Source organism: Hylobates moloch, unplaced genomic scaffold (assembly GCF_009828535.3).
Source record: "Hylobates moloch isolate HMO894 unplaced genomic scaffold, HMol_V3 SCAFFOLD_15, whole genome shotgun sequence".
Classification (NCBI taxonomy): Eukaryota; Metazoa; Chordata; class Mammalia; order Primates; family Hylobatidae; genus Hylobates; species Hylobates moloch.
The window spans coordinates 88,282,439-88,303,603 of NW_026652290.1; the positions used below are offsets into that span (position 1 = coordinate 88,282,439).

The following is a 21,165-nucleotide window of genomic DNA, read 5'->3' on the forward strand; positions in this document are numbered from 1 at the left end:
GCATTACATGACAGTAAAGGATTCAATTCAAGAAAAGTCTTAACTCTCTTAAATACATATGCACCCAACATAGGAGCACCCAGATTCATAAATTCTTAGAGACTGTCAAAAGGATTTATATAACTATACAACAATAGTGGGAGACTTTAACACCTCACTTATGTATTAGATCATCAAGGCAGAAAACTAAAATATTTGGGAGCTGAACTTGATACTTGACCACATGGACCTAACATATATCTACAGAACTCTCCACTGCAAAACAACAGAATATACATTCTTCTCATTTGTACATGGCACATATTCTAAAATCAACCACACTCCTGACCATTAAACACTTCTCGGCAAATTTAGAAAAACTGAAATCATACCAACCACACTCTCAGACCAAACACAATAAAAATAAAAGTCAGTGGCTGGGTGCAGGGGCTCATGCTTGTAATCCCAGCACTTTGAGAAGCTGAGGCAGGCAGATTGCATGAGCTCAGAATTTCTGGACCAGCCTGGGCAAATGGCAGAACCCCACCTCTACAAAAAATACAAAAATCAGCCACTAGCAGTGACGTGTTCCTGTAGTTTCAGCTCCTTAGGGGGCTGAGGTGGGAGGATAAATTGAGCCCGGGAGGTGGAGTTTGTAGTGAGCTGAGGTCATGCCATTGCACACCAGCTTGGGTAACAGAGCGAGCGATACCCTGTCTCAAATAAATAAATAATAGAAATCAATACCAAGATCGCTCAAAACCATACAATTACATGGAAATTAACCAGCTCCTGAATGACTTATTGGTAAATAATGAAATTAAGGCAAAAATCAAGAAATTCTTTGAAACTAATGAAACTAAAGCTACAACATACCAGAATCTCTGGGAAATTCTGTGTTGAGAGGGAAATTTATGGTGCTAAACGCCCACATCAAAAAATTAGAAAGATCTCGGCCAGTGCAGTGGCTCACACCTGTAATTCCAGCACTTTGGGAGGTTGAGGCGGGCGGATCACAAGGTCAGGAGTTTGAGAGCAGCCTGGCAAACATGGTGAAACCCCATCTCTACTAAAAATATAAAAATTAGCTGAGTGCGGTGGCGTGCACCTGTAATCCCAGCTGCTCAGGAGGCTGAGGCAGGAGAATTGCTTGAACCCAGGAGGCAGAGGTTGCAGTGAGCCGATATGTCGCCTCTGCACTCCAACCTGGGCGACAGAGTGAGATTCTATCTCAAAAAATAGTTGGATCTCAAATTAACAACTTAACGTCACACACAAGAGAAAACCAACCCCAAAGCTAGCAGAAGACGAGAAATAACCAAACTCAGAGCTGAACTGAATGAAATTGAGACACAAAAAAACCATATAAAAGATCACTGAAACCAGAAGTTGGTTCTTTGAAAGAATAAGATAGGTAGACCACTAGCTAAACTAATAAAGGAAAAAAGAGAAGATCCAAATAAACACAACCAGAAATGATAAATGTAATATTGCCACCAACCCCACAGAAATACAAAAACCAACCAGAAACTATTGTGAACACCTCTATGCACACAAACTAGAAAACGTAGAAGAAATGGATAAATTCCTGGAAACAACATCCCAAGACTAAACCAGGAAGAAATTCTAACTGTGAACAGACCAATAATGAGTTCTGAAATTGAATCAGTAATAAAAAGCTTACCAACAAGAAAAAGCCCAGGTTGAGATGGATTCACAACTGAATTCTACCTAGCGCATAAAGAAGAGCTGGCGCCATTCCTACTAAAACTATTCCAGAAAATTGAGGAGGAGGGGCCGGGTGCAGTGGCTCATGCCTGTAATCCCAGCACTTTGGGAGGCCAAGGTGGGTGGATCACCTGAGATCAGGAGTTCGAGACCAGCCTGGCCAACATGGTGAAACCCCCATCTCTGCTGGGCGTGGTGGCAGGTGCCTGTAATCCCAGCTACTCAGGAGGCTGAGGCAGGAGAATCACTTGAAACCAGGAGGCAGAGGTTGCAGTAAGCCAAGATTGCACCCATTGCATTCCAGCTTGGGCGACAAGAGTGATGAAGCTCCATCTCAAAAAAAAAAAAAGGGACTTTTCCCTAACTCATTCTATGCGGCCAGCATCATCGTGATACCAAAACCTGGCAGAGATACAACAAAAAGGAAAACTTCAGGCCAATATCCTTGATGAACATAGAAGCAAAAATCTTCAACCAAATGCTAGCAGAGCAAATCCAACAGCACATCAAAAAGCTAATCCACCACAATCAAGCAGGCTTCATCCCTGGGTTGCAAGGTTAGTTCAGTATACACAAATCAATAAATGTGGTTCATCACATGAACAGAACTGAAAACAAAAATCACATGATCATCTCAATAGATGCAGAAAAGGCTTTCGATAAAATTCAGCATCACTTCATTTTAAAAACCCTGAACAAACTAGGCATTGAAGGAACATACCCCAAAATATTAAAAGCCATCTATGACAAGCTCACAGCTGACATCGCACTGAACTGCAAAATCTGGAAGCATTTCTCTTGAGAACTGGAACAAGACAAGGATGCCTACTCTCACCACTCCTATTCAATATAATACTGGAAGTCCTAGCCAGAGTAGTCAGGCAAGAAAAAGAAAAGGCATTCAAATAGGAAGAAAGGCAGTCAAACTGTCTTTGCAGACAATATAATTTTATACCTAAAAAATGCTATAGTCTCTGCCCAAAAGCTCCCAGACCTGATAAAACAACTTCAGCAAATTTCTGGATATAAAATCAGTGTATGAAAATCAGTACCATTTCTATACACCAATAATGCCCAAGCTGAGTACCAAATCAAGAATGCAGTCTCATTTACAGTAGCCACAAAAAAGATAAAATAACTAGGAATATAGCTAACCATGGAGGTGAAAGATCTCTACAATGAGAATTACAAAACACTGCTCAAAGAAAATCAGAGATGACACAAAGAAATGGAAAAACATTCTATGCTCATGGATAGAAAGAATCTATTGTTAAAATGGCCATACTGCCCAAAGCAATTTACAAATTCAATGCTATTCCTATCAAACTACCAATGACATTCTCACAGAATTAGAAAAAATGTTGAAAATTCATATGGAAACCCAAAGAGCCAAGGCAATCCTAAGCAAAAAGAACAAAGCTGGAGGCATCACATTACCTGACTTCAAACTATACTACAGGGCTATGGTAACCACAACAGCGTGGTACTGGTACAAAAACAGAAGGATGGACCAATGAAACAGAATAGAGAGCCCAGAAATAAAGCTGCACACCTACAACCGTCTAATCTTCAACAAAGTTGACAAAAACAAGCAATGGGGAAAGGACTCCCTATTCAATAAATGATGCTGGGATAAATGGCTAGCCATATGCAGAAGATTGAAACTGGACCCCTTCCGTATACCATATATAAAAATCAATTCAAGATAGATTTAAGACTTAAATGCAAAACCTAAAACTAAAAAAAGTTGAAGAAAACCTAGGGAATACCATTCTAGACATAGGCCCTGGCAAAGATTTCATGATGAAGACACCAAAAGCAATTGCAACAATGACAAAAAAAAATGACAAATGGGACCTAGTTTAACTGAAGAGCTTCTACACACATTGGAAACTATCAACAGAGTAAATAGACAACCCACAGAATGAGAGAAAATATTTGCAAACTATGAATCTGACAAAGGACCAATATCCAGAATCTATAAGGAACCTAAACAAATTAACAAGCTAAAAACAGGCCGGGCGCGGTGGCTCACGCTTGTAATCCCAGCACTTTGGGAGGCCGAGGTGGGCAGATCACGAGGTCAGGAGACCGAGACCACGGTGAAGCCCCGTCTCTACTAAAAATACAAAAAATCAGCCAGGCGTGGTGGCAGGCGCCTGTAGTCCCAGCTACTCAGGAGGCTGAGGCAGGAGAATGGCGTGAACCCAGGAGGTGGAGCTTGCAGTGAGCCAAGATTGTGCCACTGCACTCCAGCCTGGGTGATGGAGCGAGACTCCATCTCAAAAAAAATAAAAAAATAAAAACAACCCCATTAAAAAGTGGGCAAAGGACGTGAACAGATAGTTTCCAAAAGAAGACATACTTGCAGCCAACAGACATGAAAAAATGGTCATCATCACTTACTACAGAAATGCAAATCAAAAATTAACAAGCAAAAAACAACCCCATTAAAAAGTGGGCAAAGAACATGAACAGATAGTTTCCAGAAGAAGACATACATGTGGCCAACAGACAGGAAAAAATGCTCAACATCACTTATTATTACAGAAATGCAAATCAAGACCACAATGAGATGCCGTGTCACACCAGTCAGAATGGCTGTTATTAAAAGGTCAAAAGATAACAGATGCTGGCAAGGCTGTGGAGAAAAGGGAACACTTAAATGCTGCTGGTAGGAGTGTAAATTAGTTCAGCCACTGTGGAAAGCAGTTTGGTGATTTCTCAGAGAAGTTTGAACTACCAGTCAACCTAGCATTATTAGGTATATACCCAAAGGAATATAAATCATTCTGCTGTAAAGAGACATGCATGTGTGTTAATCATAGCACATAGTAGCAAAGACATGGAATCATCCTAAATGCCCATCAGCAGTAAACTGGATAAAGAAAATGTGGTACGTATACACCATGGAATACGATGCACCCATAAAAAAATGAGATTCTGTCCTTTGCAGGAAAATCATGGAACTGAAGACCATCAGCTTAAGCAAACTAATGCAGGAACAGAAAACCAAATACTGCATGTTCTCACTTGTAAGTGAGAACTAAACATTGAGTATACATGGACACAAGAAAGGAACAATAGACACTAGGGCCAACTTGACTGTGGAGGGTGGGAGGAGGGTGAGGATTGAAAAACTACCCATTGTGTACTATGCTTTTTTCCTGAGTGAGGGAATAATAGGTACAGCAAACCGCCAAGGCATGCAATTTATCTATAGAACCAACCTGCACATGTACCCTTGAAACTAAAAGTTAAAAAAGTTTTGTGAGAAGTGTGTGTGTGTGTGTTTATGTGATGATACATTGCATTTTTTTTTTCTGTTTCTGTTTAAGAAATGTGCCTTTTCTCTTGATTTAGCACAGATTGGCATACTTTTTATATAAAGAGTCACATAATAAATATCCGACTTAGGCTGTTAGGCTTTTTGAAATATTTTAGGATTTGCTAGTCATATAATTTCTGTTGTGTATTCTTGTTTTTTGTTTTGTTTTGTTTTATAACCCTTTAAAAATGTAAAGCCGTTCTTAGCTTGAGGACTGTACAGAAACAGACCAGTGGTTGGATTTGACCTGCAGACCATAATTTACCAACCTCTTAAACCAGAGGAAGAAAAATGAACAGTGCTTTGATAGTACCTGTGTTTTCATTTTTTATAAAAAGCAGAAAAATAGAAAGCCATTTGGGTAATTAAACATTCTTATTTTTAACAAGTCATATTATCAGGTTGGTTTTTGAGAATAGCAGTTGATTTATTTTTTTTAATCTCCCAGAGGTCCAGTGCTTTGTGTGGTAATGAGCAGCAATGGTGAGCAGTGTTACAGTGGTGGTACTGATGGACTGATCCAGGGCTGGAATACCACTAATCCCAACATCGACCCCTATGATTCTTATGGTAGGTGATTTCCCAAAGATCTGAAGGAGTAAAATTGGTTTTTTAAACACATTTTTTCATAGAATATAAAAGGAAGAGATAAAGAGATTTTTGAAAATAAATAGGTAAAGAGAAGCACATCTTTATTTTGTTAAGAAGGACTTCTGTATTTAGGAATTAACTTGATATACAATGCTAAAAGAAGAAAAGAAGAAAACATTCTTGAAAATACAGTTCCCACTTCTCCAAAGTCTTATTGATTGGAAATACAGGCTTGATTGATGGTTGTTTTCTTATTTTAGGTATCTGTAGAGTTCTTGATACATTATTACTAATCTGTAATAGTATTTCATCACTGTTCTTGTCAGACAACTTTTAAGGAAAATGAATGTTGGTGCTATTCCTTTGGTCAATTATTGGAGGGCTGTAGAAGCTAATAATTTTTAAAGTCCATGACACCAAAATATGTAAAGGGCCTCAAAAGTTAAGAAGTGCCCTTTAGTTTTGGGAACAGTACCATACATCATAAATCATATTATAATCTATCAATGGATATGACCATAGATTCATTTGTAAAAACGATTTAGGAATTGGCTATTTTGGTTTTCTGTTAAGTTCTAGAGTAGTTTGAAGTATCACATTTGTCATAAAAGCATTTTAATTTCATCATTTTAGATTAATTTTACCACCAAATCAGAGTAAGGATAAGAAATTCAATAAACAAAATTTTTTCCCAGCATGCATTTAATGAGCATTAATATTTTGTGAAAGGTAACCCCACTCTTCCCTAATTCTCTTATAAGTTATCTGTTCCATGTCTTTCCTTACTTCCTGTACCTCTCTGCCAGAGGATCAGCTGTCCTTCATTCTGTCCTAGGCCAGTCCTTCCCATTTTGACTGTATTCATTTTAGTTTCTTTTGTGACTGTGCTCGAATCTCTCTCTGTCTCTTTGCGACTGCATTCTAATCTCTTGCTCTTCTGCTCTCGTTTTCTTGCATCTTAATTAAGCCTTACTCTCCTTGCTCCCTTTCCATCCCCTCAGCAAATAAGTAAATTCGGGTATCTTCCATTCTGGGCAAGGAGAAGCCTTTTCTTGACCTTGTTTCCGTCTCTGCCTTCTGTTTAGTCCCTCTCTTTTCCTCATCATCTGTTTCTTTGATGGTATTGTCTAGAAAACACAATTACCAGTTACTAATTTCATGTTTTTTCTCTGTGCTTCATCCGTCTACGTTCTGGCTTCTGGCTACAGCACTTATATATAACAAGATTGTCAGTAACTAATTGCCTGATCCAAGAATATTTTACAGTCTTTTATTTTACTGGATGTATTGGCTGTATCTGAGATTGTTAACAACTCCATCCTTTTTGAAATCTGTCCATTCTATTGGCTTTTTGACACTTTATGACAATTTCTGTTCCCTGTCCTTCATAAACTGCTTTTATTTTTCTTGCCTTAAATATTGACATAAAGACCCAGACCCTAACTTTTTGCAGTGTACAGACATTCCTTGAGAGACTGAATCTACATCTGTGCTTTTACATATAGTTGACTCATAAATCTTTAAGCTTCAGATTGACTACAGGAATTTCAGGATGACTGTTTCATTGTCTGTAAATCCTAGCATTTTCTGTGTTTCTTCTCCCGTATATTCTTTTTTAGTTGGTGGCACTATGAGCATCACCCAGACTAGAAACCTAAGAATTACTTCAGATTCCCTGTTCTGTCACACTGTCCCCGCTTACTAATTACCTAGTTTTTTGATAATGACTCCCTAAATATTTCTTGAATTTACTTTTTCTGCTCTGGCCCTCTCACTGCTTCCCGTGGCCTTAGGTCTTTGTCACTTTTTGTCTGCTGAAACAATCCCTTGCCTTTGTCTTGATTCTATCCAGTCTGTCTTCTGTACTACTACCAAGCTTACCTTATTAAATACATACTTGATCCTGCTGCCCCTGGAGACAGATTCCTTGTTGCTTTCAGGATAATTTCCAAGTTCCTTAATACGTAGTAGAAATCACACCGTAAACTAGATCCCCTCATCCCATCTACTTCCTATTTCAAAGTCCACACTCCAGTAATACTGAATTGCTTATACATTTCCTTGCATATCATGCTGTTTCTTTTTTCATGTGGTTTTGTAGGTGCTGCCTCCTTGTCAAGCATGTTCTCCCCCTCTTCTTCAACTGGCTAACGTCTGTAAATTCTAGGTTTCACTCTCCAAGTTTTCACTCATTCCAGTTACTCTCTGTGCTAACTGATGTCTGTCACAATTATTGTACTTTCAGCATTGTCTATTGAGGACTGGGATAGAATTGGGTCTTAATCATATATTTGGCTCCATCATTGAGCATAGCACCTGACACACAGTGTGTCTTCAATATTTTATGGTATGTGTGACAGAGGATATAAGACATAATACCATTGACATTTCCAGACTTAACATTTGTGAGTCATCTTGAAAGTACCACTTCATAGAATCATTGTGAAGATTAATAAAGTTTCCAATTTGACTTATCATGAGACTGTGCTTAACCTCCCCACTTCCCTCCCTCTTCCCCTGCATACACTATCACCACATCTCAGTTACTGCTGTTTGAGAATTTGGGGATTCCTGTAGATGTCACTTCCTGTCCATTATGAATGCCGTATTTTCAGGAAAAACTGCCATCCATCATATAGTAAGATAAGTGGACAGAAGGAAGTATAGCCAAAGTGCTAAGGGACTTCAGAGAGGGAGAGGACCTCTCTGTTCACTTCCTTGGGGAGTATGAGTTGTGGTTTCTCCAAAGATTAATTAAATTCAAATGATTTTGTATTAACATGCTTTAAAAATATTTAGACAAATGGAAGGACAAAAGGAAGGGGGAGGAAATAGTCAGTTTTTTTAAGGGGAAAAATACGTGCTTTTAACTTTTAATTTAAAATTTTTAAACTTTACATTTGTATATTTCCAAACCTGTTTTGATTTACTGTAGCCTGTCAGAAGAATAATAGAAACCAAGAATCACATTTTATACTGTTATCAGGTGCTATTGTTTATATATTTTACTTTCTCTGAAATCTAAGTACCTTTGTGATTTTTTTTTTTTCCTCCTGATTTTGCATTTTTACTGTTTTGTATAGATCCTTCTGTTTTACGAGGCCCTCTGCTAGGCCACACGGATGCAGTCTGGGGTTTGGCTTATAGTGCAGCACATCAGCGTTTGTTGTCCTGTTCAGCAGATGGCACTCTGCGTTTATGGAATACAACTGAGGTTGCTCCAGCACTAAGTGTATTTAATGATACTAAAGGTACATACTTTAAAAAATCATTTTGCTGAATCCTCTATAAAACAGTTTATTCTGAAAATAAGCAAGCAGATAAATGATTCTCTGAACTCCTTAAATTTAATTTGAAAGTTTTTGAAGCAACAAAAGTGTATTTGTTTGAATTTCCAACCTATATATAATTTTGTTTTGTTTTGTTTTGTTTTTGTTTTTGTTTGTTTTTTTTGAGACGGAGTATCACTCTGTTGCCCAGGCTGGAGTGCAGTGGCGCAATCTCGGCTCACTGCAACCTCCATCTCCCAGGTTCAAGCGATTCTCCTGCCTCAGCCTCCAGCACACACCACCACGCTCAGCTAATTTTTGTAGTTTTTAAGTTGAGACAGGGTTTTGCTATGTTGGCCAGGCTGGTCTGGAACTCCTGACCTCAAGTGATTCACATGCCTCAGGCTCCCGAAGTGCTGGGATTACAGGCGTGAGCCACTGCACCCGGCCTATAATTTTTAAAAGCATAGTTTTTGGTGAAAGAACACACAGATTTTGGATTTTAAAAAATTAAGATATAATTTATATGTAGTGAAAAACAGATATTAAGGATACATTTCAGTGAGTCTGATAGATGAGTACACCCATGTAACTTATACATCAATCAAGACATAGAGTCCAGGTGTGGTGGCTCACACCTGTAATCCTAGCACTTCGGGAGGCTGAGGCAGGAGGATCACGAGAGGCCAGGAATTTGGGACCAGCTGGGCAACATAGCGAGGCCCTGTCTCTACATTTTCTTTAAAAAAATAAATAAATAAAATAAAGACTATATTTGCCCATTCTCGTACCACTATAAAGAAATACCTGAGACTGGGTAATTTGTTTAAAAAAAGAAAAAAGGTTTAATTGGCTGACGGTTCTATACAGGAAGCATAGCAGCTTTTGTTTGGCTTCTGGGGAGGCCTCAAGCAATTTACAATCATGGCAGAAGGCAAAGGGACAGGAGGCATGTTTTACATGGCCGGAGCAGGAGGAAGAAGGGGGTGGGACATACTTTTAAACAACCAAATCTTGTGAGAACTCTATCACGAGAATAGCACCAAAGGGGAAAATCCGCCCATGATCCAGTCACCTCCCGCCAGGCCATATCTCCAACATTGGGGATTACAGTTTGACATGTGACTTGAGTGGGGACACAGATCCAAGCCATATGAAAGATAGAACATTTCCTTTATCTCCCCAAAGTTCCTTCGTGTCTTTCCAAGTCAATCCCCGCCTCTCCTTATTCCCAACCAGACGTACCCACTGTTGTGATTTCTTTCATCATAGATTAGTTTTATCTACTCAAATGTCATGTAAATGGAATAGTACAGTATGTGTTCTTTGTATCTTGCTTTTATTCTTCATTATAATGTTTTTGAAATTCATTTGTGTTATATCAATTATTTCTTTCATTTTTATTTGATAGTATTTTATTAAGCCATAATTTGTCTATTCATTTATATCTTGATGGATATTTGGGTTGTCTCTAGTTTTTTGCTATTTTGAACAAGGCTGCTATGAACATTCATATATTTTCATTATAGGTTTGTAGAGACTTAGAATTGCTGGACTTTCAGGTGGATGTTTATTTTACTTTATGTGAAATCACTAAAAATTTTTCAAAAAAATTTTGTGGTTGTACCATTTTACACCTTTGACAGCAGTGTATGAGCATTCCAGTTGCTCTGCATCCTTACAAACATACGGTATTGTTAGTCTATTTAGCCATTCTGGTGGATGTGTAGTAGTTTTTCATCATAGTTTATTTGCATTTCTTTGATGGCTGATTTTGATGAGCATTTCTTTTGTTTGCTTATTGGTTATTTGTATATCTTCTGCAATCTACACATTTTTGAACTGTTAGCTTGCTGTAGTTAAATTTTGAGCCAAATGAAAAAAATCAGATTATTATATTCACTTTATATGTTTCCTTCTATTTTTATGTTTATAAATAAGCTGTAAGTTTTCATGTATTCTAGATGGTAAATAAAAATACCTTCTTTATTCTTGAGCTATTATAACTTCTCTCCAGGCTTTGATGAGTTGTCTTCATATGGTATTTGCATGACTCTAACAATAAATAGTAATTTTAAATTTTACTTTTTAATTTCTCTATTTTTGATGAGCTAACATTCCTAATAAGAGATGGGTTTTTTAAAATGAAGAATTCCCACTATGTCTCTCTAAGCTCGAGGTTGGGCGGAAGCAGCAAAATTTGTAATTCATACATGTTTTCCATTTGCTTTCTGAATAAAGGCTTGCATTCCATGAATATATCAGTTCAGTAACAGGTAGAAGATCTGCTAAGCAGGTAAGGGAAATAAATAGACTAGGGCTAAAAGTTACAAAGAAATAATCTCCAATGAATAGTTATGAGCTAATTCTTATTCTGATGGTAAGCCTTGTTTACTTCTTAAGGAAACCATGCCATTATTTGTTTTGCTATATTTTAAGCACATTGTCAAGTAGATGGTTTAATTGCCATTCTATTTCAATATGTTCTCTTTCAGAATTGGGAATCCCTGCCTCTGTGGATCTAGTGAGCAGTGACCCAAGCCATATGGTAGCATCATTCAGCAAGGGGTATACAAGCATCTTTAACATGGAAACACAACAACGCATTCTCACTTTAGAATCCAATGTAGATACAAGTATGCATACCAATTTTAAATAGTCTGTTTTTATTTTTTTAACTTAATCAAAATTATGACTACTAGAGTTAGCTGTGAAAAATATTTGTCGTTATAAAGCTTTCTGTCTCTTAAATGTCAGAACACAGTTACTTAGAAGGTTGTAATTATTTACCTTTTAAGAATTTGGGTTAAGTTTATGTACATTTATAACTATACTGTTTGAAATAGCATTTGAGCTATTATGGGTCAAGTTTTATTTTATACTAAATGATTAATTTTCAATTCTGTTTGAAGAAAGCCATATTTATTCTGAATAGGAAATGAAATCTATTTTTCATTTCTTGTAATTTCATATTTTAAGTCAACTTAATTTTATATTAATAGTATGATTTGGTACAGCTCAATACAGATCATGTTGTGGCACTCAGAATTCCAAACCTGAAGCTTCTCATTGGATGCAGGAAGTCAGGAAATAAATGCTTTTTCAGGTTATGAAGAAGATATTACAGACTCTTTTTTGGTTTTTGGCTTTCTTAACCATTGCTTTCTGTCATTAGCCATAATCCAGACAATAACAGTTTAGGTTGTAGTTGATGAAGAATACCACATACATATACTGTTGTTTTAATCTGAGAACTAGCTTTAAAAGTGATTACATGTTGTGTGTGTGCACATGCATGTGTGAACATGTACATGCATATGTGTACATATGTTCTTGTGGTGTTCTCACTCTCTGTCTCTCTCTCTCTCAAGAAGTTTCTTTATTCCATTGTGGTTTTCATCATTTTCCCTTCCTAACCTGTTGTTCATTGTTTTCTGCTGATATGCTGAGACTTGTTTGGGGAAGTAAGCATGAATAGAACTTTGAGCTACTTGGTTGTAAACGAGAGAGACAGGAAAATAAAAACTCAGATGATAGAATTGGAAAAGGAGAATTTTTTTCAGCAAGAAATTACAGGTTTTAGACTCTCAATAAATTTAAAATCATATTTAAATATATGACCCAAAGCTACAGTAGCAAAATAAAAAACTAATATGAAATTAGAAAGGATGAGAACATTTTTGTAATTAACCTTCAGAGATTATATGGCCAATTCGTGAACATCCTGAGTGGAAATAGTGCTTTTTAATGACTGCAGGTTAATAAGATGTCAAGTCTGGTAGATAAGATGGATAAAGAGAACTAGGCGAGTGAGTCCACATTTTCCCCCAAGAGATGTGACCCTAAATTAATAGGACTTTTTACCTGACACTGGAAACATTTTGAGAAAACTTCCAAGAATGTTTTTAACAAAGGCAACATTACTGGAATAAATGATCATTGTTTTGAGTTGTAATATGTCCTGACATTTTCTAAACGATGTTTTTTACTTTTAAAGTTGTATAAAGCAAACTTAGTCTCTTACTATGTTTTACTGTGAACTACCCCTTGTTATTTATAATTGATTGTGTTGTTCTGATTTGGAATTTAGCATTTTTTTAAAAAAAAATGAAAGGACCAAACAAGCTTCAAGGTGAAAGTGAGTTTTATATAGAGTTTAAAGTGATGAAGGATGTTTGTTAGAATAGGAATAAATTACCCTTCTTCTCATTGATGTCAATGGTGATTTGACTGTGGTAAAGTCAGAGGTAGTTGAAGCAGATACATCACAAGCCAGGTATGAGTAGTATTCTTTGCATTCTGCCTACTTCTCTGATTTATCATCAAGTGGAGAAGCTTCCTTAAAAGTATTACCAAATAAGAACTTTCTTTTGCCTGTTTCCATGATTTGATTTCAATCATATTTATTTTCTAGCTCTCAAAGCAATTGAGGCTATTCTCTAAAACGTCTCTCTCAGAATATATGGGATACTTCACTTAAAGTATTTCTTTTTTTGTTGTTACTGTTTTTCTCTTGCTGGACTTTACAACGGGTATTGCTCAATGGAGTATTATCTATGGAGGAAATAATGCTTAGTCTGAATTTTGTAAATAAACATCTCTTTGTTGAGGATCTGAATCAGGTGTAAGTGACTAAGAACTTATTCCACATGGTCAAGTGAGTTTTTGTTATATATTTTTTTTTTTTTGAGACGGAGTCTCACTCTTGCCCAGGCTGGAATGCAATGGTGCGATCTCAGCTCACTGCAACCTCCACCTCCTGAGCTCAAGCGATTCTCCTGCCTCAGCCTCCTGAGTAGCTGGGAGCACAGGCGTGTGCCACCATATCTGGTTCATTTTTGTATTTTTCGTAGAGACAGAGTTTCACCATATTGGCCAGGCTGGTCTTGAACTCCTGACCTCAAGTGATCCACCTGCCTTGGCATCCTAAAGTGCTGCGATTACAGGCGTGAGCCACCATGCCCAGCCACATTTTATATTTAAATAACAGGCTGGGTAATTACCTGCCACTAGCACTGGGAAAAGACTGTCTTCAGTTTTTAAGATGTTATATTTCTAGGAGCCACATGAAAATCCTGCAAGATTAGACTATTTTTAGCTGTATTTTCTGTTATGTGAATATAAACTTGTAATACCTATTCTAGGGTTCAAAAAATTTTTTAAACTCTTTATTTTGAAATAATTTTAAACTTGCAGAAAAGGTACAAAAATAGTATGAGAAGTCCTGGCTACCCTTCACACATATTTAGCAGTTTTTAACGTTTTGTCACATTTGCTTTTTCACTCTATATGTGTGTATAAGTTTTAATTCTGAACCATATGAGAGACGTCATGCTGCTATTCTCCTAGATCCTTTAGCGTGTAATTCTAAGAACAAGGACATTCTCTGATGTAGTGTATTACAATGATCAAAATCAGGGTACTTAACATTGACACAATACTATTATCTGAGTTACTATTTATATTCAAATTTTGAGAGTTGTTCCAGTAATATATTTTACAAGGACATCCCTTCCTCTCCTTGGACCATAATTTAATTTTTAAAACTTTGACATACCTTCAATTAGTGTTTTCTTTATGTCAGTTTTTCTTTTCTCTTAAAAAAAGCTTAACAGAAATCACTGAGGTTTTAAATTACTGATTTCTTTTTAATAAAAGCCTTTCAGAAAGAATGTGTGATCATTTAGGAACCAATTTTGACAGTTGTGTGATCTGCATGAACCGTCAGGTTGGGAGAGAGTCAGAAGTTAGAATAGGTACTGATTTTGTCACCTGATTGTGGAGGAGTCACAACTTTTTCTGAACCTTGATGTGTTCACTGTAATACAGGCTTAATGATATGTGCTTGCCTATCTCGTTGTGTATATAACTGAAGTTTCTTTGGAACTTACTAACACAAAAAATACAGTTAGGATGCTGACTTTCAGGATTCCAAACCTGGTTCTGTCAAATGATGACCATTTCTATTATGATGAGGAAGAGTGAAAAAGGGATTTAAGGATTAAGAAGCCTTCTTTGTCATATATATCTTTAGATGATAACGATGTGATACAGAACTTTGTATGCAAAAAGAGCTGAGATTTAAATTTGAGAATTATCTCCATGTAAGTGATGATAGAACTTACTTAAAGTAGCAAAATCTCACAGAACGTTGCAGGATGAACAGTGTTAGTGGCTGTAGACTAAGCCTTAGATGGCACCCACATGTAGCAGGAAATTGTAATTTATAAATATTTCCAGATTTATCAGGCAATTCTCTTTCCTAACATTGAAATTTTGAAAACAATCACAGAATAAATGAACTAAAGACAAATAATGAAAGTCACATTATTACTTTTTCTTTTTTCTTTTCTTTTTTTGAGATAGAGTCTCACTCTGACACCTAGGCTGGAATGCAGTGGCACGATCTCGGCTCACTGCAACTTCCGCCTCCTGGGTTCAAGTGATTTTCCTGCCTCAGCCTCCTGAGTAGCTGGGACTACAGGCACACACCACCACACTTGGCTAATTTTTGTATTTTTAATAGAGACAGGGTTTCACCATGTTGACCAGGATGGTCTCGATCTCCTGACCTCGTGATCCACCCGCCCTGGCCTCCCAACGTGCTGGGATTACAGGCGTGAGCCACTGTGGCCGGCCTACTTTTTCAGTCTCTTAGGTTGATAATTCAGTTCTCCTTTGTGTGAAAAATATCTTTGACTACATTGTGTTGCTTTTTAATTTTTTCTTTTTAGCAGCCAACTCTTCCTGCCAAATAAATAGAGTCATCAGTCATCCTACTCTTCCGATCAGCATCACTGCTCATGAAGACAGGCACATCAAATTCTATGATAACAATACAGGTAAGAATTTATTAAGAATTGATTTTTATTAAAGCAAAAAAAAAAAAAAAAAATCCCTACCACAGGTAGGCTAATTTTGGTGTCTGTTGGTGGTTTCGTAGTCAGGGAATAGGCACTGAAACCCAAATACTCTCCCGGCTCAGTTTCTCTTCACTCTATCCAAATATGCTAAGACTAGTCTTTATTATACAATACAGAATCATTTTGGTTTATTTAATAGTGAGCAGATGCTGTATGTAGGCTTTAGAGCCAAGGTTATCACTAGGGACACCAGGAAAAGTTCACTCAAATACCAGTAAAAATGATCTTGCTGTGATCTATTGTAGTATTATATATTAGGGAAAAGTAGAAACATTGGAAATAGAGGCATATGGTCATTATATTTTGTTTAAAATTGTTCAATTATTGAATAGCATTATTCAATATTCAATTATTCCGTTATCAAATAGCCTTTTTTAATGTTGCAGATGGAAAACCTCCAGGTCATTGTATTCGTTTTTCCATGGACTAATCTTTTCTGTGTTATAAAACTGACTAGTTGGTCCTTATTGATTTGAATTGTGCATGGAGATTTGCCCAAGTTTTATTTTATTACGTTTCCCCAGTATAAAGGAAATTTAGGAAGCGTTGTGCTGGGAGGAAAGCACCCTATATTAGCTGCCATATTTACCTAAGTGTCTGCCTTGTTAATATGTTGACTTTTGCTGACTGTTTAGCTGCTGGTGATGAATCATTTAATATTTAAAATTTTTTTCTGTATGTTGTATCGACCAAAATTGTGGCCATGTTTTCTTTCTGTCCCTTTTTCCTTGCCTCATTGTTTTCTCTCTGTGAATTTGAATTCTGTGTTTCCACAACTCATAATTTGCCAGTAGCTAAAGAATGCAAAGTAGGTGATTAATAATGTCTGCATTCTAATTAACAAACGTAGCTTAAGGGATGTGTGTAGAAATTACTGACTTCCATATTGTGGCTTAAAAGACAAAAGTGTAATCTAAGATTTGAGCTTTTTTGGTTTTCCGTATCATTGCCATGATTAGAGGCAAGAGGGAGGCATGTTGTTGTAGTTGATGGAAAAAGCTATTAATACAGTAAGCACACAGAGAGGGAAGACTGGAGAAACCAGCATGACATGGTAACTGGCGTATATTGAAGATGAGCAAAGGCATTAATAAGGAGTAACAATCTCTTTTTCCAAAGGCAAACTGATCCACTCGATGGTAGCCCACCTAGAAGCTGTTACAAGTTTAGCAGTTGATCCTAATGGCCTTTACTTGATGTCTGGCAGTAAGTACCTCAAGTATGGATTATTTATTTGTCCTTACCATTTTCATGTTAATGTAATTTTTCCTTTTAATTTTATTTTGGATATAGGTCATGACTGTTCAATACGTTTATGGAATCTAGAAAGTAAGACGTGTATCCAAGAATTCACAGCTCATCGAAAAAAGTTTGAAGAATCGATTCATGATGTAGCTTTCCACCCATCCAAATGCTATATAGCCAGTGCTGGAGCTGACGCACTGGCTAAAGTCTTTGTATGACGCAATGCATCATCTTCACCTTCTAGCTGTTTGTAAGTAATCAACTGCACAAAAGAGATACAGAAGATGAGGGCAAGCATCATCTCATCCTGCCCTTTTGTTCTGCTGAAGGAGCACAGAGAACATTTGTTGAAGTATAGTTTTGCAATTCATATACTGTTTTCTAAAACTAAGGTTTGTTCAGGTTGCTGCAAGCTCAGCTGAATCTGTGAGCCTGAGGTCTGTTTCAAATTTCCCCCCAGTAGGCGCCTTTATTTCTGAAGTTGTTCTAATTCGCTAGGCAGGCCTGAGCGAATACAAGTTTAGCTTGCCCCTGTTGAGTAAGTAGGATATGCTACAATGGATAATTTAAAAGCTTGATAGCTGGGACTGAATAGAAGAAAACGGGAAACTTAGACCAAGTTCTCCCCTGAGAAATCTTGTTAAACACATTAAGTAGTCAAAATAGTAATCTTTATCATATCTGCCATATTAACCCCTTTGTATATAATGACCAGGCAGTGTTAAACTGAGTTTTTAATTTGGCTCTCCTTTCAGCTGTTCACATAAAGCACCTGGCAAAGCATTTTACCTGTTAGGGGGAGAAAAATGCAATAATATGTTAAATATATTATTATTCAGAAATGCTAAACAAATAGTTTGCAAGCAGATTTCTATATTGTATTACAGTTTTGAAAATAGATTTGGTATCATTCTAAAGTTTAGCTATCAAGCACTCACCATTGTGAAGAATAGTTGATCGATTCTGCTTTTACTAACAGATTTAACTTACTCGGGTTTGAAATTCTGTTTATTTTTAAGGGTCAACAGGGCATATCTCTTTAATAATTTCTATTTTAAAATTCACTTTATTCATGTGACATTTATATTACCAGAGTGATTATTTCATACCAATGAAATCCTACTTTTCAGTGACTGAAAAGATAGAATTTATTTGCTAATAATCGTTTATCAACACCCACCTAATCATGCTTCAGATGGTCTGTGCTCTTTCTTCTTTGTCACGTTCAAGTTATCTGACATCTACCAAGAACAGTTCATAATTATTAAGAGTCCAAAGAGTATGGTTAACTTCACGCAGCTGCTTTTGCAGAAGTACTAATAAAAACAAATATTTTGTACCCTAGAAGTCCTCTATTAATCTCTGTAAGAATCTCCTGGAAACCTGGATGAAAGAGTTTAATGCCAAATATTGGCTAAAAAGTTCTATCTTTCTCTCTCCCCATTCCTCCCCCATTGTTTAATTGAGATATACATGTTTTAATGGGTAGTGTATCAGTATTGTTTCTGGGGAAATCCACACCTTAAAAGGCCAGCCTTTCCCAGCCCAACTTACCTGTGACCCACCTACATGTGGTCAGCTTTTGGGATTCTGAGGACCCCACTATCTAGACCTAGCCCCTGTCATACAGACCTTATTTCTATAGCGGTTATGTCTCTCTTACTCTTCTTTGTCCCAAATGACAGAGACCAATCTAGAAATTGGAAATAAATTATTAACGTCCCACTTGCCACCAAAAAATATATAAATAGGCTCTTAGATTTTAAAAATATTAAATCTATAAATATTTTAACCAATTAAAACAATTTCTACATATTCCATTCCCCACATTTTCCATTGTCATAACAATGATGCTTCTCATGATATGTACATCTACTCCTTGAAAAAGTATTCTGATGGTGATGTGGCTAATGATTGACAATATTTCTGTAAAATTTATCTTGTTTGCCTCTAGAATTCTGCATTATACAGGCAAATTTTCTTTAAAGCTAAAGACCTGTGCTAAATTTGCCCGATTTTCATACAAATATGCTGTAGTAACACAGCTACCTTTTCATTTCATCTTTGTGCTTTGGTTAACAAGCAGGCTCAAGAGACTCCTTTGTGTAATTAAATGAATTGACCTAAACATGAGCTATCAGGTGAATACTTAATATTTCCATGCAGATACAGAATTACATATTGTGTTCAGTAAATTTCTTTTGGTTCTTCACAGTGAAGAAAGAATGTTTCTAACCTAACATTTGTAGAAGGATACTGGAAAATTCCTTCCAGGAAGGAAGGAAGGAAGATGCCATTACTTAGTGTATTTATGATAGATGACCACAAAGCTATTGTTCTACCAGTTATTGTTTTAATTACCTTCTAAGATCTTCAGTACCTGCTTTATTAATGTCGCTGAAATTCTAAAAACCAAGACATTCTTCCCCTGTTCATTTTATGCTTCATGGTTGAAATTTTTCTGTCAGTGAGTGGAAAATAACCATGAGATACATAGACTGTAGTGCAAATGGAACTGTTGAAATTTCCTTAGAAAGCCAGTGCTGTGGCACTGGAGACTACAGAGAGAGTCTTCTCTATCAGCACTGCATGATCTCAGCCTAGAAATGAGCCAAAGCTGTCTTCCAACCAGAGTAGCATATACATGTGTCTGACTTTTCCCCTAGCCTGTTGAACATTCAATGAAAATTCACAGAATGAACAAATTCAATGTTTAAACAGCCATTGAAATGCTTTCATAGAGCTTCATTTGTAAATATTTTGTTTGAAATGTATTGGAATAGTATGAAAATTAGCAGGAGGTTTGGATCCCTGCCTTATTTTCATATGCTATGGATACATCTCTGGGAGCTTGCAGCACCCTTCTCAAAACTCAACTGTCATATGGAGCTCATTTGCTACTCAAACCATAGACAGATTATTTAACAAAAGTGATATAATGACCTTCAGTATTTTTCTATTGAACAAGTTTAACAACTTTTGCCATTAAACAAATAGTTATGCAAAGTATTTCGCTTTTATAATGATTTTAGTTATGACTAAAAGGGGGGAAATTGAGCTGCATCACTGATGATGAACTTTGTGAGAAATTTTTTTTTTAATCTGACTTTCATTCCTTCAGTATTCTTGCTATAAATTTCTTTTGGAGATAATGATGATTTATTTGAAAATGTCTAAAATGTATGTATATTTTATAAATATATATTATATATATTGTAAGAATATATATAATATATAAACTATATATATATATATAAAAACATAGGTGCATTTTACTGTTTTGTATTTTCATTTTTGGAGGTAGTATACACAGCAGATAATGATGAGTATGATGAGTGTTGTGCTGTTTGCTTTTGCAGTATAATATATAGTTCTAAATGTTTAAATTACTGTATATACAATATTCATTATAGGCTAGCATGCTTGTTTTAAAGACTGTCATTCTAGTGTATTAAAATCTGAATGTAAGAAAACCTGGCTATTCAAATGTGAATTGAAAAATATTTTATTCTCAGTACTGAACTATTTCCATTGAACATTCAGGCTTTTTAACAAAAACAAATATCATCAAGAAGGCAATAGCTAGAAAATGAGAGGTGCCTTTAAAAAAAAAATGCAGCCTTACAGTGAGGATGAAGATTGAGTTTGGGGAGGGGGTGGGAGGGGGGGGCACAGAGATAGAGAGAGAGAGTTAGTGTGTGTGTGTGTGTGTGTGTGTGTGTGTGTGTGTGTGTGTGCATGCATGCATGTGTGTGTGTGTGTGTGTGTGTGTGTATTTACCAATCTGTGAAGGTCCTGATTTGTGACCATCAATGTCTTTTTAATGTATCTGCTCAACTTCTAGGACTTCAGGGGACATTTCATGCGCTTTGTGCTCTTCTGAGCACCATATATACTTTCCAAGAATTTTGAATGTGAATTCCTAGAAATTTCGGTAGAGAAAACAATAGCTATTCTTTAATTATAGTCAAGTTCAGGTAGAAGGAGAAATTATTTGTTCACCATAATTATGGGATCTCATTAGTGTTGGCTAAGTAAATGTAATTTTTTAAAGGCTCACTTTTTAATACTTCATATATTTCCCTTCTACAAAACAGCATGT

At 36.4% G+C, this 21,165-nt stretch overlaps 1 protein-coding gene across 1 annotated transcript in view; it reads left to right on the forward strand.

Annotated features, from left to right (window-relative positions):
• STRN (striatin) overlaps positions 1-20,711 on the forward strand; it is a 141,999-nt gene extending 121,288 nt beyond the window's left edge. The window contains 6 exon segments of the mRNA XM_058429058.1: positions 5,484-5,605; positions 8,710-8,877; positions 11,391-11,531; positions 15,630-15,737; positions 16,938-17,024; positions 17,112-20,711. Coding sequence (XP_058285041.1) covers positions 5,484-5,605; positions 8,710-8,877; positions 11,391-11,531; positions 15,630-15,737; positions 16,938-17,024; positions 17,112-17,281 — 796 coding nt within the window. The 3' untranslated portion in view covers positions 17,282-20,711.
• Positions 20,712-21,165: the final 454 nt, after the last annotated feature.